Source organism: Myripristis murdjan, chromosome 10, assembly GCF_902150065.1.
Source record: "Myripristis murdjan chromosome 10, fMyrMur1.1, whole genome shotgun sequence".
NCBI classification, from domain to species: Eukaryota; Metazoa; Chordata; class Actinopteri; order Holocentriformes; family Holocentridae; genus Myripristis; species Myripristis murdjan.
Window position 1 is genome coordinate 3,293,188 of NC_043989.1, and position 13,613 is coordinate 3,306,800.

Sequence of the window (13,613 nt, forward strand, 5' to 3'; positions counted from 1 at the left end):
AGAGTGAAAACAGTCGGACAAGACGGGCAGAAAGAGAGGCAGAGGGGGGAATACTATATGTGAAATTCTGCCCAAGGTATACGGTCGCTTAAAAGGCTTAAAAGCTTGGAGAAAATTGGATCAGGGAGAATCGTCACCCAACTTTCATTATTTCCAAGTGGTGTGATTGAATTAAAGGGCAAGATGGTGGTTGGAGAGGAGTGGGGTGGATGGATAGGAGGAGGGGGTGGGGGGGTGGATGTGGTGGAGAGGGGTGGTGTGTGTGTGTGGTGGGGGGGTGCGTAATGGCGTGGTATTAAATTCTAATTAGAGATGCAGGGGATCAATGATAGGGAGGTTGGACAGCCCGGGCCCCCAGTGCCAGCCCAATAGACTGATGAGTTATTGTCATGTAAAAAAGCGCTAGCAATAAGACCAAACGCTTTGCTATTGTCCAAGCGGAAAGAGCCAAGTTTATTATGAGGACTATATGCTCTAGAGACCTCGGGCTAGGCGGCTCTTAGGGGGCTTTTCATAAAACAGGGCTAGGTTCCTATAAAGGAGGCCAGTTTTGGAGCAGGCGCTGAGCAGTGAACATCTACCCACCGTCCAGCCTCCTTCACATCAGTTCAAACCAAGCAAGTCATCTTTCCCCCCCTACTCAGACCGCGCGTCCTCCTCATTTTGTTTTTAATTTTTTAACCTAATTTTTGAGTTTTGTTTGACATTTTTTTCCAGGGAAGTGCAGCTTTCTAACTCCACCGAGCCTTTTCAAATGTATAAAATGGAGTATTCTTACCTAAATTCCTCTGCCTACGAGTCATGTATGGCCGGGATGGACACATCGAGCTTGGCATCGGCCTATGCGGACTTCAGTTCGTGCAGTCAGGCCAGTGGCTTTCAGTACAATCCCATCAGGACCACTTTCGGGGCCACCTCCGGCTGTCCGTCCCTCACGCCGGGGTCCTGCAGCCTGGGGACCCTGCGGGACCACCAAAGCAGCCCGTACGCCGCAGGTAAGCAGCGGCTCCGGAGCCTCAACCCGGCGTATTATAGGACGCCTTGATTGCATTTGAAAATGGAAATGTGTTTAGTATTTACCAAACGAAATTTGCTTACACAAATGAAAGAATTTATCACGTTAGAAGCGATTGCAGGCAAGAGGTAATTCGGTTACGGGGTTATACTATCCCAGTCACACCCAAAACCGCCAACAAAATTATCTTAAGCTGCCAAAATGATAGGCATAATTTATTTACTTTGCGATGAGACATAAAGCTTCGAAAATAATTAGATAACCAAAGACTAAAGCTCATTATTGACACCGAATTGGAGTTACAGTTGCAACAAGCGGGGCGGATGGGAACATTATGACAAGTTTCCAAACTTGAACCTCAATCTGAGGCGCAACAATTAGTTTAACATTACAATTAACCGCATCACAGGTCAGCAACGTTATCAATTCTGAACTAATTCACAGGTAATCAAAGGCATAATAGAATAGAAAGCCTTAGCCAGGCGAACTAACCGGATTTTGCACAAAATATTGAATTTGAATTTACTTCCATTTGACAACATAGCAATTACACACGATCATATCTTTCCATTACTCCGCAGATAAGACCGCGACACGACTAACAGTGACATTTCATTTGGTTTACAGTTCCCTACAAACTCTTCACGGATCACGGCGGACTGAACGAGAAGAGAAAGCAGAGACGCATCCGGACGACGTTTACCAGCGCGCAGCTGAAGGAGCTGGAGCGGGTTTTCGCCGAGACTCACTACCCAGACATCTACACCCGGGAGGAGCTGGCGCTCAAAATCGATCTGACTGAGGCCAGAGTGCAGGTACAGCCACCGGCTCTCCAAGGACACACCAACCGCTTCCATTACGCACAATCACGCACAATTACGCACGAGGATATTTAGTGGAGTTATGATACAATTAAGAAACATTTAGATACAATATGCATAATTAATTATTTTCTAACGGATTTTCACTGAATTAACAGACCTCATATGAAACACTGACATGATGAACCTGTCGCCCCAGTGACACAGTTTACACAGCAGTGCGCGCAAGAAAGAACTGGTTTCATTTTTTGGCCACATGACAAACATTTAAACCACAAGTAGCTTTAAAGGCATTTAGGAATTTCAAGATAATATTCATTTATCTGGGTTTATTTGAATATTGGAACTGGGAGTTAAGATTTATACAGCCGTATGAAGACTGGTTGACAATTTCATGGAAATCAAGCAACTTCATTTGACATTATAAACTGGCGGCTGACCATCGCTGTTGTTCCCAATCTTTGAATTTCAGGTGTGGTTCCAAAACCGACGCGCAAAGTTCCGCAAACAGGAGCGCGCAGCTGCGGCGGCAGCGGCGGCTGCCAAGTCCGGTTCTGGGAAGAAGTCCGACTCCAGAGATGAAGACAGCAAAGAGACCAAATCCACCGACCCCGACAGCACGGGAGGACCGGGCCCGAACCCGGTGCCCACCTCCAACTGCGGCGGCCCGAGTCCAACCGGAGGCCAGGTCAACACCACCGGGAACGGACAGGTGGACCAGGTGAAGACCTCCGTGGCCACCGGCATGGGGGCGACCGCACCGAGCCAAGGCTGGGCCACCGCCCCGGGGACCATCACCTCTATCCCGGACTCATTGGGCGGACCGTTCGCCAGCGTACTGTCATCTTTGCAAAGACAGAACGGAGCCAAAGCGACATTAGTAAAGACCAGCATGTTCTAATGAAGTTTCACAGCGGGGGAAGAACAACAGCGCAGAGGGAAACAGCCCGTTTCCTCCTCCGGAGACTGAAAAGCAATGGTCCAAGGACAATGACACGCAGTTAAAAAAAGAAGACGACAACTCTTTTCGTTCATTTTTATGCCTTGCGCCGTTTTCTTCCGGTACATCGTGTGGGTCATTTGACATTTACACCGCGAAAACATCCACCTTAAGTCACTCAAGTCTCGTATTTAGTCTCAAAACCCTTATTCGTCTTAAAGCAAGCGAAAAAAAATCTACCAGTGGGATGAGACAATTCCACTTTTTTCGTTTTTTTCCCTAGAAAAAATAACGAATAGCCTAGAACAAAGCAAAATAATAAGGATTTTTCCACTAGTATCAACAAAATGAAATTTCTCTCAAGAGAAAAGTTCAAACAAGTTCAATTATAATTGGAAACAAGTGAAGCATCTCATTTCAAAGGCAGTTTTTTCTCGTTTTAAGAAAAATTAAACTCCCATGACTCGGTATTGGATTAAGTGACTTGTTAAGGTGGATGTTTTTTTTTTTTTCTTTTCTTTTTATTTGGGTCAGGTTATAGTAAAACCACAGAGGTTTATTTGCGCAGTGGACACGTGGAGCCTCATTTTCATTCAGAGACTGTTCATTCCCATCACTGCGGATGCGCACCAACACCAACCATCCACCGAGACGCCGATGCACTCGCTTTTCTTTTCTCTTTAGAGACACAACCTGCTGTGTGGAAGCAGCCTCTCACATTTTTTTTTGTTTCCAAGACTGCTGAGAGTTTAGTTTCTTTAAATTATCGATATAAACACAATTATTTCCTCGAAAAAAGGCACAAACTACTGCAATGTTCACCCTTGACAGGAATCTGTATGTTTTGTGTGTCTTTCTACGGCAGTGTTTTTGTGGCTCAGATTGTATAGTGTTAATACGTATTATTGTCTCCTATAGTTGACCATAGGCCATACTCCCTCGTAGATCGACCATACAGTCTTTTTGATGTTTTACAAAAATTCCCTTGGAAAAATTTATTTTGGGTAAAAAAAAAAAGGGAATGGATGCAAACATTGTATTTATTTCGATATAATTTGCATGTTGTCTCTCTTTGTCTTTGATTTTACGATGAGTTCCCTCCCATTTTGTGAGCATTATGTAACGTTTTGTCCAGGATCTGAAAGTTATTTATATGTAGGTAATGAATGCTTATATTTAAGAAGGAAATATTTCTACATGTGCACATAGTTTTCCAGGTGTACCATTGAAATGGTTGTTGATGATAAAAAAATATTGAAGTCCATGCTTTTGTCATGTTTTCTTTGAATGGGGTTAAACAAATAATTCAGATTACAAACTGTCTAAGTGCTGATGGCAAATCCCAGGGCTCCGCTGAGATTAGACGGACGTTATGCACTGTTAAAAAAATCTCCTTAATCTGTCTCATTTTCACTGGTCAAATCTTGTTTTTCTTGCAACAAGGTAAAAAATCTGCCTGTGGGATGAGATAATCCCACTTATTTCCAACTCCAAACTCAGCTTGTTTCCAGAATTTTCCTACACCAAGTGTCATTTTCTTGATCCTACTGGGCTGAACTGCCTCATCCTGCCTCGTTTCAACAGATTTAATCCTGTTCCTACGGAGAAAAATCCTAAAACAGGTGAAACTTCACTAAAAACAAGTGGGATTATCTCATCTCACTTGCAGGTTTTTCACCTTGTTGGAAGCAAAACAAGATGTTAACTGTGAATTTGAGACCAAAGGACCTCAGATAGATATATTTTCTTTTTTGAAGCCTAATTTATTTCAGCACCAGGGACAGCGCCGCGCAGAGGAAAGTCTGAATTTTTCTTAAATCAGGAGGGAAAAGCTGCCAAGAGGAGGAGATATTTTTTCTCAAAACTTCATTTGTGCAAGGTTTCCTCCACAATCAAGAGTAAATCTCCTGAAAAAAAGCAAAACTAGCCAGAGGGATCCACCGGTGTCACCGCCCACATTCAGGAAAACACCTGCAAACCAGTTGATTTGCGTCGGAAACAAGTGGCATTATTTCACTCCAAATGTCAGATTTTTTTTTTTCACTTGTGTGGAGAAAATATTTTACATTTCAATACAAGACTAAATAACTAGTAAAGATGGCTGTATCCATATCACGCCTATATATATAGCCATAAATTTGTGTCTAGATCTGTTTTTTTTTTTTTTTTTTTTTTTTTTTTTAAATGAACTTCGAGGTTTAAAAGGCCTTGTACTTTCCTTTTCAGCTGAGTTTAGAAAAATGAAACCAGGTTAAAATATTTCACACACTGACATATTTTTTTTTTTAGTTTTAGTATCAAGCATTTAAAATATTTCTCTGTTTCCCTCACGGATTCTTCTTTATTCTTTATGGATTTTCATTTTTTTTTTTTTTTTTTTGTGTGAAATGAGGTCAGCTCAAAACAGGCAAAAAAATGCAACTCGAGGCAGGATTTTAATTTATAACATTTTATTTATAAACATACAGTATGCTATAAATGCCGTTGCATTTTAACATCAAATTAATCTATATTTCGGATAGTGTTTCAGGTGAATATTACAATAAATACAGAACAGACGTAAAGGTTTTCATTCCCAAGCTATCCTGTTAAGACCGTCTGGACAATTTCTCCTTTCCCCTCCAAAAAAAAAAAAAAAAAGATCCTCCTGCGAAGAGACTCAGCCGAGATTTATTCATCATCAACTAAATAAGGATAAAAAATAGAAAATAAAATACACAATCAGAACCGAAGCTTAAAAATACTGGATATCAGAGAAATAAACCTGGAGGAGGAGGAGGAGGAGGAGGGCGAAGCTTGGCTAGGACATGATTCAGGGAGTCCAGGAGGAGGAGGAGGCTGCTAGTTTGCTCTCATACAGCAAAATCATTTGGTTTTAGGCTTAAAACGTGCATTTACATCCACAAATACACAACCGAGTTCTTCTCATACAGGTTCCAAAAAAAAAAAGAAAAAAGAAAAAAAGGAAAAAAAAAAAAAAGAAGCAAGTGACTGAAAAATGTCCAACTGGCGGCACAAATCCTCAGTTTGATCCAACCAAATATTGCACAGGTGCAACTGCTGGTATAAAGAGTTCATCACATCACCTCTGCCACTAGATGTCACGTGTACTGGTGGGTTTTGGTTGTTGAAAATGAGTCCTACCACTGAGCATTTATCAAAATTACACCTCAGTTATAACGGCATACAGGAGTCTATGCGTTTGCTCTAGAATAAAACGACATTCAGAGTAAAATCGATGGTTTCCCTTGCAGAGATCTAGGCCTAAATATCAAATATTTCCAAGGAGGACAAACTGTGTTCCTTTGCATTGGCTTGTTTTGTTGTTGTTGTTGTTGTTATCACTGCAAATCACAGAGGAATCACAAGAGAGAGGGAGGATGAGGAGGGTGTGTGTGAGTGAGGAGGGGAGGGGAGGGGAGGGGATGCAGCCTTTCTGTCTGCGGCTCGAGCTCTGAGTTAAAAAAACGGGATCAAGCAGACAAAACGACACGACGGCCGGTGGGGTTTCGTCTCCCTCTTCTTTCCTAAGGCACATGAAGTCCTGACTTTCCGAAGCTGAGAGGCCGGCCGAGGAGACGACCTGACGTGACCCGAAGCACAGAGGCAGCTCACAAAGTCGAGTTATTGCCCTGATGATGCAACTACGTTCAAATAAAACTGGAAAAAAAAAAAGAAAAGAAATGAAAAATAAAAAAGCTAATTTTACTCCGAGCACAGAACGAGAGACATGGAGGAAGTTGCTGTGGGGGGGTCGAAGGGATTTTACTGAAAAAAAAAAAAAAAAAAGAAATCACTCTAATATTCCTCTAAGGTCTTAGTGTGTGTGTGTGGTAATCAGTAGTTTATAGTTTTGACTGAAATTATTGCACTTTATGGTGTTTTTCTCTCACTATGATATTCCTACAGGGAGTTTATATAGCATCCTGATGAATTTTGAATATAGGATTACTATAGTTTGTTTTGTTACGGTGTTAAACTGCATTTTTCTGTTATAGGTTAGTGAAAAAAGTAAAAAATAAAATAAAATAAAATAAAAAAAATCCAGTCTGATCTGTCTGACCACATATCAAGTTTTCTATCCAGGCTTTGGATCTATTTTTCTCTTCTTTTCTCTTTTTTTTTGCACCGATAACCCCAAATAAGGAGGTAAAGTTAAGGAAAAATAATTGTCAAATAATAACCAGAGCTCATGTTGGTGAATCAAGTCATTTATACGGGGTGTATTTTCCATTATATGGAATTAGATGGGATTTTTTTCCCCACAATTTCCAGTTAGAATGGGATTATATTACAAAACCTGGACAGCAGCAAATTATTAGTATTTTTAGAGATTTGTTGATGTTGGCTGTGTCAGTCTAGTCTACCTGTGTCTCAGCCTCAGTGAATGTCGCTGCGTTTCCACGGAGGGAACTCAAATTTAAAATGGCCGCCACCCCGGGGGTGGTTTCTCTCTCAGTGCATGATCAGATCAGACGGAGCCTGCGATGGAGCGCACGGACCAATCAAATCCACAGGGGGATTCATTTCATTCACGTATCGGATGACACACATACAAAAACACGGTTTCTGTTCTTGTTTTTTTTCTTTTTTTTTTTTGTGTGTGTGTGTGTGGCGTTGGAGTGTTTCCTGTCCGGTCGGCAGGATGGAGCTCCGGGTGATGAGCTGCAGGGGGGAGCCAAGGTCCCGACACGCTTTGGAGGACACGATCTGCACAGAATCTACTTAGAGAAGGATGGGATTTCTTCCACGAACATTGTGCTTTTCTGTCAGCTGGGCGTCGTCACAACGTGGTCGGCTGGCCGGCGGCTGGAAGGGAGAGAGAGAGAGAGAGAGAGAGAGACAGAGAGAGACAGAGAGAGAGAGATATCATTTGTATGACAGACAGCAGTGATTCTCTGTGAGCTTCAGCTGGGAGAAATGCAGCTCTAATGAACAAAATCCTCTAAAGCGACTAAGCGGCTGCTGTGAGAGGCTTCAGGTTGGAGTTGGAGTTTGATGTGATTCGTTCTTGTGGTTTTAAAATGCGAGCGGCTGCTGAGAGTTTTATTGAAATGTGTGTGTTTTGCTTCAGTTTTGTGTCAGGAAATACGAACGGGAGAGAAATCAAGTTAGTGTCGTTTTTCTTCCCAAACCGCTGCGTCAACTCTCTGCGCGGCTCTTCCTCCTGGACCGGCTCTGGATCCGGATCCTCCAGTCAGAGCCGCTTCGTTACGTTCTTAATTTTCTTTATTAAAGCCGCCCTGCGTGAGATGTTTATATGAAATACGCCCATCACACCGGAACAAATCACAAAGTCAGGCTGCTATGGAGAAGAGCTGAGATCCTGCAGGTTTTTCCAATCTGGACGTTTGAAAGCTATCTCTAAATATACTGCACATGACAAAAAAGACAACAACGCCGGATAAGTCGTTGTAGCAAAGTTTTGGGTTTCTATGAATGTAAAGTGATTCAAAATGTTGTAAAAAAGCAAATAATATCATTTTGATCGGTGCATGTGGCCCTGCAGACACACGACAGCTGGGTGAAGCCAAAATGAAAGTGTGTGATGTGATCTGAGCAAAACATTCAAACACGTGATCTCAGGCAAACTTTATCATTTTTCCGGGATCTCACCCATATTTTCGTGACATTTGATCAGTTTTTGAATTTTCCACGACTGGAAAACAAACTAGCCTATAAATTCCCAGATTTCCCAGATTTTCCAAGACGCACGGAAACGCTGTGTGTGTTGCTGCTCCTTCAGAATAAAATGCAGCTGATATCACAATTCATTTTTCCGCCCTGTGATGCATGTTATTACATTTTTGTATCACGATACATTGAATTTCAATATCGTCACCGTGAGATTTCATTAGTTCTTGTGTGTGTGTGTGTGTGTGTGTGTGTGTGTTACATGAGGAGAGAGAGACTCACAGCGGGATCGAATGTAGCACTGGTGGCAGTTGAGGAGGCCGTTCCTGATCCGGACGTCCGTCCCCGTGGTCGTGTCGCCGAGCTGTCCCTTACACACCCCACACTGAGAGAGAGAGGGAGAGAGAGAGAGAGAGAGAGAGAGAGAGAGAGAGAGAGAGAGAGAGAGAGAGAGACATTTTTAGTTTTAGTTAAACGCAAACTTTTGAGAAGTTGACAATGTCCAAATGTTCAAATGTGGATCAGGTGCATCTCCATCACCGGCTCTGAAAGGTGCACGATGCAAAAACGAGCGTCGGCTGATGTGAGGACCGTTGAGACTCAACATAGCAGTAATCATCAAACTGATTTTTTTTTTGTTTCAAATTGTGAGAAAAGTGGCTTGATGGAGACGCGGGATCCCCGTTGTATTTAAAAACTGATGGTGGTTGATCTTTAACGATGAAGAAGGGATCTGCTGCAGGAGGAGTTGACGGACCTTAAAGCAGTGAATGTGGAAGTAGAGGCTGAGAGTCTCGATGATCATGGCCGCTCCTTTTCCTAAAGGCTGACCACAGCTGGAGCACAGCTTCTTCCCACTGACGGACCTGAGAGACAGACAGACAGAGAGAGAGACAGACAGACAGACAGACAGAGAGAGAGACAGACAGACAGACAGAGAGAGAGACAGACAGACAGACAGACAGACAGACAGAGAGAGAGAGAGACAGACAGACAGACAGACAGAGAGAGAGAGAGAGAGAGAGAGAGAGAGACAGACAGACAGAGAGAGAGAGAGACAGACAGACAGACGGACAGACAGAGAGAGAGACAGACAGACAGAGAGACAGAGAGAGAGAGACAGTGTAAGTCATAGTCTTATTTCTTACCTTAAAAACTGAATAGACAGGTAGAGGGAAGTGATTCAAACCCCACCTGGGGATTCACACACTGACCCTCGACACTTTTTCAGTTTACTAACAGGATGGACAACATTTCATAATTCAATAACTGCAATAAAAAAAGTTACAGTACGTATCGTGTATCGTATTATCGCGATATTTGCACCATTTTCTTCTGCTGCTGTAATTACAAACAAGAAGCCCATCACAACTCCACAAGCTCTCCATAAAAATTATATTAGACTTTGTAATCACATTTTTTAATTGTTTATATTCTAGCGAGACAACGCTGTTGCGTGAAAGATTTGCGGCTCGGAAATAAAGTGAAAGCTGAACAGTCCTGTGTCCAAATGTCCTGTTCCTCCTGCAGCTTTTGGCCTCAGTGCAAACGAATGCAGTTTATTTGACAGAGAGCAAAGAGTTTGGAGGAGAAGCCGTCTGTTCCCTTGTCCAGAGAGTTTTAATGCCACGACAGATCTGTCTCTTCACCTGTCTGTCTCCACGTCTCGGCTAACGGTCCGTACAGACCGGCTCTGTCTGAATAATAAAGTGGAGATCACACTGTCACAAGGTGGAGGAAACAGCCGTGCTCAGCAACAGAGCTGAGAGCGACACGCTGGATTTTAAACTGTATATTCACCAGACCACCACTAGGGGGCAAAGCCTGCAAACCTGTGTATCACTCATTAACGTTTTTGAGAAATAAGCCAGTGGAGCCCTCTAGTGGTGGCAGCTAAACATCGGACGGGCTCCACCAGGCACAGCGCTGCCTGTTGTCCTGTTTTATCCGCCTGTTTGTTGTCAGTAATGACAAATGAAGGAGCTCACATTTAGTTTGGGACACTTTTTAGCTCGTTACCACCGCGACTGTCAGTTATTCATTTCAATAATCACTTTTAAGTTGCTGTAGCTATTAATGACATGTGAATAGGGGAATGCAGCGGAGAACGATATTTTTGGCAAATGCACTGACAGAGATGTCTATTAATGAGGGCTGCTGTCGTCAAATAAACAAATTAAAGTGAATAAATATTGGGGGTGTAACAATCCACTGATCCAGATCGATGTATCGATTTAATGATAACTGATCCAATATCAGTGATGCAATATGAGAAAACACTGATCCATGTCATTATTTTAATCCTGAAACCATTTAATTGTCTGGAGGACTTCAGTGATAAAAATGGCGTCATATTTTGGATGATTTTGTGTTATGCTGTTACATTTGGCTGATTGTGGTAAACGGACACACGGTATCATCTCATACTGACCCTGAATTTAATTAAATCAAAATTGTATTGTGGCAGAATTTGTGATATCGGCAAATATCACATCATTGTTCGAAGAATCGGTACGATATCACATCTTGATGAAACCTGTGATGCACACGTCTAATAAATATCATCCATCAGACAGAACAACAGAAATCCGTGCAGGTTTAATCCGCGTTTAATCCGTCAGATTTTGTCGTCATGAGAGTCTCTCCGGGCCGCAGCGAGGCTCCTGCTGCAGTGGGGGTTAATGAGATGGAGGCAGCACAGCACAAAATGACAAAGCAGAAATGAACTGAGTCATACACACACACACACACACACACACACACACACTCACACACACACACTGTCACACACACACGCCCCACCCTCCATGTGTGATGCGGTACCTGTTTGGCGTTGGAGGCAGCGTGTCTGGCAGCGGGCTGGGTGCAGGGGACTTAGACGGGCTGCGGCCCGTGTTATTATCAATGGGAACGCACCTGGAAGTGGACAGCAACATGCAACATGATGATGACACACAGCCGCAGCAATCCTATTGGCTCCCACTGAGCCGAGACGAGCCAATCCAAGCCGGGGATGAGCTGGGTGGCACTGATCTGGTGACAGTTTGGGTAAAAACCTAACCTCTCTCATGACAACATGCCTCTGCTCTGTAACACACTGCAAAAAAAACAAACAAATGTCTTCACACGCCATTCAGGCTCATCGTCAGGGCTCAAATCTTGTTTTTCTTTCAAGAAGGTAAAAAAATCTGCCAGTGGGATGAGATAATCCCACTTGTTTCCAGTGTAGTTTCACTTGTTTCAGGGATTTTCTCTGGGAAGAAGCATGAATCTGTTGAAACGAGGCAGATCAGCCACTGGGATCAAGAAAATGACAACAAGTGGGATTAACTCATTCCACTAGCAGATTTTTTTTTTTTTAACTTTGTTGGAAGAAAAACAAAAATTTGAACTCTAAAGATGAAACTTGAAATTGACATGGAAATTTGCTGCAGAATAAAGTGAGATGTGATACTGTGTGACTCATCCTGCAGCCGGACCTTTGTGTCATGCAGTATGAGCGCTGCATGAGGGGGAGGAATATGGGCTAAAATTAAGTGGTAAATGATGCCACCTGCTGGTCATTCAGGGGAATTAATGTTCCATATAGGCAACATGAACCCTTGATGTCTTTAACAGCCCAATGTGGTGTCTTCTGTGCGATCTTGATGTTTACCAAAAAAAGCCAAAATAATGATCACTCTCGAGCAAAACAAAATAAAATATGGGTAAATGGTAAAATCTTTCATGCAGCCGATGAAACAAGCATCGTGCAGCCATGATGTCGTCCCTGCAGCCTCTGTTCAGTGCAGCTGCAGTTTTACCAACAGGGAGGCTGTGAATCTGTGCCGGCTGCGTATCGGCTTCAATTCCCGTTTAACAGCTGAATGTCCGGAAGCAACACGTTCACTGTGAATTGATCCACATCAGGCCGTTGACCCATATTTGATAAAATGTAATCTCAGGGGTCCTCATCTGATAAGATTAAGTTATTCCATAACTCTCTATACTGCAGAAACCTATGAACTAAATAGTCATTCTTATAGATTCTTTCACTGGGCTAATCTCTAGTTAATAATCTAGTCATAATAGTTAAATTAAAATACTCCTCATTTTTCTGGGACCCCCTGGAACCCCCTTAAGGACCCCCAGGGGCCCTCGAGGGGGGTTGAGGTGTCTTGTGATGTCTCAAATATGTGATTATTGTGGCTTATGACAGTTAAAAATCAGGTGTGACGTTTTACACATCAACTACAGATGGAGAAGAAAGCAGGATACAGACAGAAGCCTTGAACACACACACACACACACACACACACACACACACACATACACACAATTTCTGGACCTGGGTGTTATTATTTTTTTTTTTTCAAAGCAGACTCATCCGTCACAGCTTCGGTGTTTATAATGGCCATGTTACTAACAATATTAGGGCTAATTACACTGCTGTCACCCAGATTACAAGGATAAGATTATTTTTCCCCGTAAAATGGTGATGTCAGGGATTACCTCGTTATTTTTTAGTAATAACATTACAGCTACTTCTCTTTCTTTGCTTCAGCTGAGTTATGACAAATGTATCACTTCAAAAACCGCATCAATAAGCTCATACTGACAGTGAAGGGCGCCCTCTGCTGTTTGGCTGCTATAAAACACAGCAATTATGAGAAGGACATGAAGGGAAGAGAAACTTTTCAGGGACTCCACCCGGCTCGACTGAAACAGTGCAGGAGTCGCTGAAAACGTGGACTGAAGGTTAAAGAACACGCTGGCTGAGAAGCACGCACACACACACACACACACATACACACACACACAGACACACACAGACACACCTCCTGTCTCCTGCAGTCCGGCTGAGCCTCTTGCTGTCTGGTAGAGCTTCCTGCTGCCTCTTGCCTGCGGTCGGGGTTTTGGTCGGAGCCGGAGGAGCCTTCTGTCCGTTCTGACTGAGCGTCTCCACCTGGCTGCTGCTCTGAGTCAACAAGCTGAGCACAGCGGAGACAAAATCATCCATCATCTGCCGTCATCAGCATGTCACAAGAAGATTTAACACTTTTTACTTGACCATGTGCACAAGAAATCTCTTATCAGGTGATTGAGTCTCACCTTCAGTGTTAAAATCTTATTGTTCTTCAAACAAGATGAAAAAATCTGTCAGTGGGATGATTTCTGAGGCAAATCAACTTGTTTCCAGAATTTTTTTTTGGATTAAGTGTTA

General features: G+C 42.9%; 2 protein-coding genes across 4 annotated transcripts in view; one reads left to right on the forward strand and one right to left on the reverse strand.

Annotated features, from left to right (window-relative positions):
* The first annotated feature begins 754 nt into the window (after window positions 1–754).
* Window positions 755–2,737, forward strand: phox2bb (paired like homeobox 2Bb). Its single transcript, XM_030062328.1, has 3 exons — window positions 755–995; window positions 1,643–1,830; window positions 2,309–2,737. The coding sequence occupies exons 1-3, from the start codon at window positions 755–757 to the stop codon at window positions 2,735–2,737; spliced, it is 858 nt and encodes a 285-aa protein (XP_029918188.1).
* Window positions 2,738–5,244: 2,507 nt separating this feature from the next.
* The window catches only part of LOC115366655 (LIM and calponin homology domains-containing protein 1-like), a 146,741-nt gene continuing 138,372 nt past the window's right edge, over window positions 5,245–13,613 (reverse strand). For all 3 annotated transcript variants that reach the window (XM_030062209.1, XM_030062211.1, XM_030062210.1), the window contains 5 exons: window positions 13,228–13,380; window positions 11,234–11,326; window positions 9,168–9,276; window positions 8,693–8,795; window positions 5,245–7,585 (listed from right to left, as the gene is read on the reverse strand). In XM_030062209.1, the coding sequence (XP_029918069.1) occupies window positions 7,560–7,585; window positions 8,693–8,795; window positions 9,168–9,276; window positions 11,234–11,326; window positions 13,228–13,380 (484 nt within the window). In that variant the 3' untranslated portion in view covers window positions 5,245–7,559. The remainder of the gene's footprint in view (window positions 7,586–8,692; window positions 8,796–9,167; window positions 9,277–11,233; window positions 11,327–13,227; window positions 13,381–13,613) is intronic.

Coding starts and splice junctions, on each gene's coding strand:
- phox2bb (XM_030062328.1), top strand. CDS start 755: ATGTATAAAATGGAGTATTCTTACCTAAATTCCTCTGCCTACGAGTCA. Junction 996..1,642: donor AAGCAGCCCGTACGCCGCAG/GTAAGCAGCGGC, acceptor TTTGGTTTACAG/TTCCCTACAAACTCTTCACG. Junction 1,831..2,308: donor TGACTGAGGCCAGAGTGCAG/GTACAGCCACCG, acceptor TTTGAATTTCAG/GTGTGGTTCCAAAACCGACG.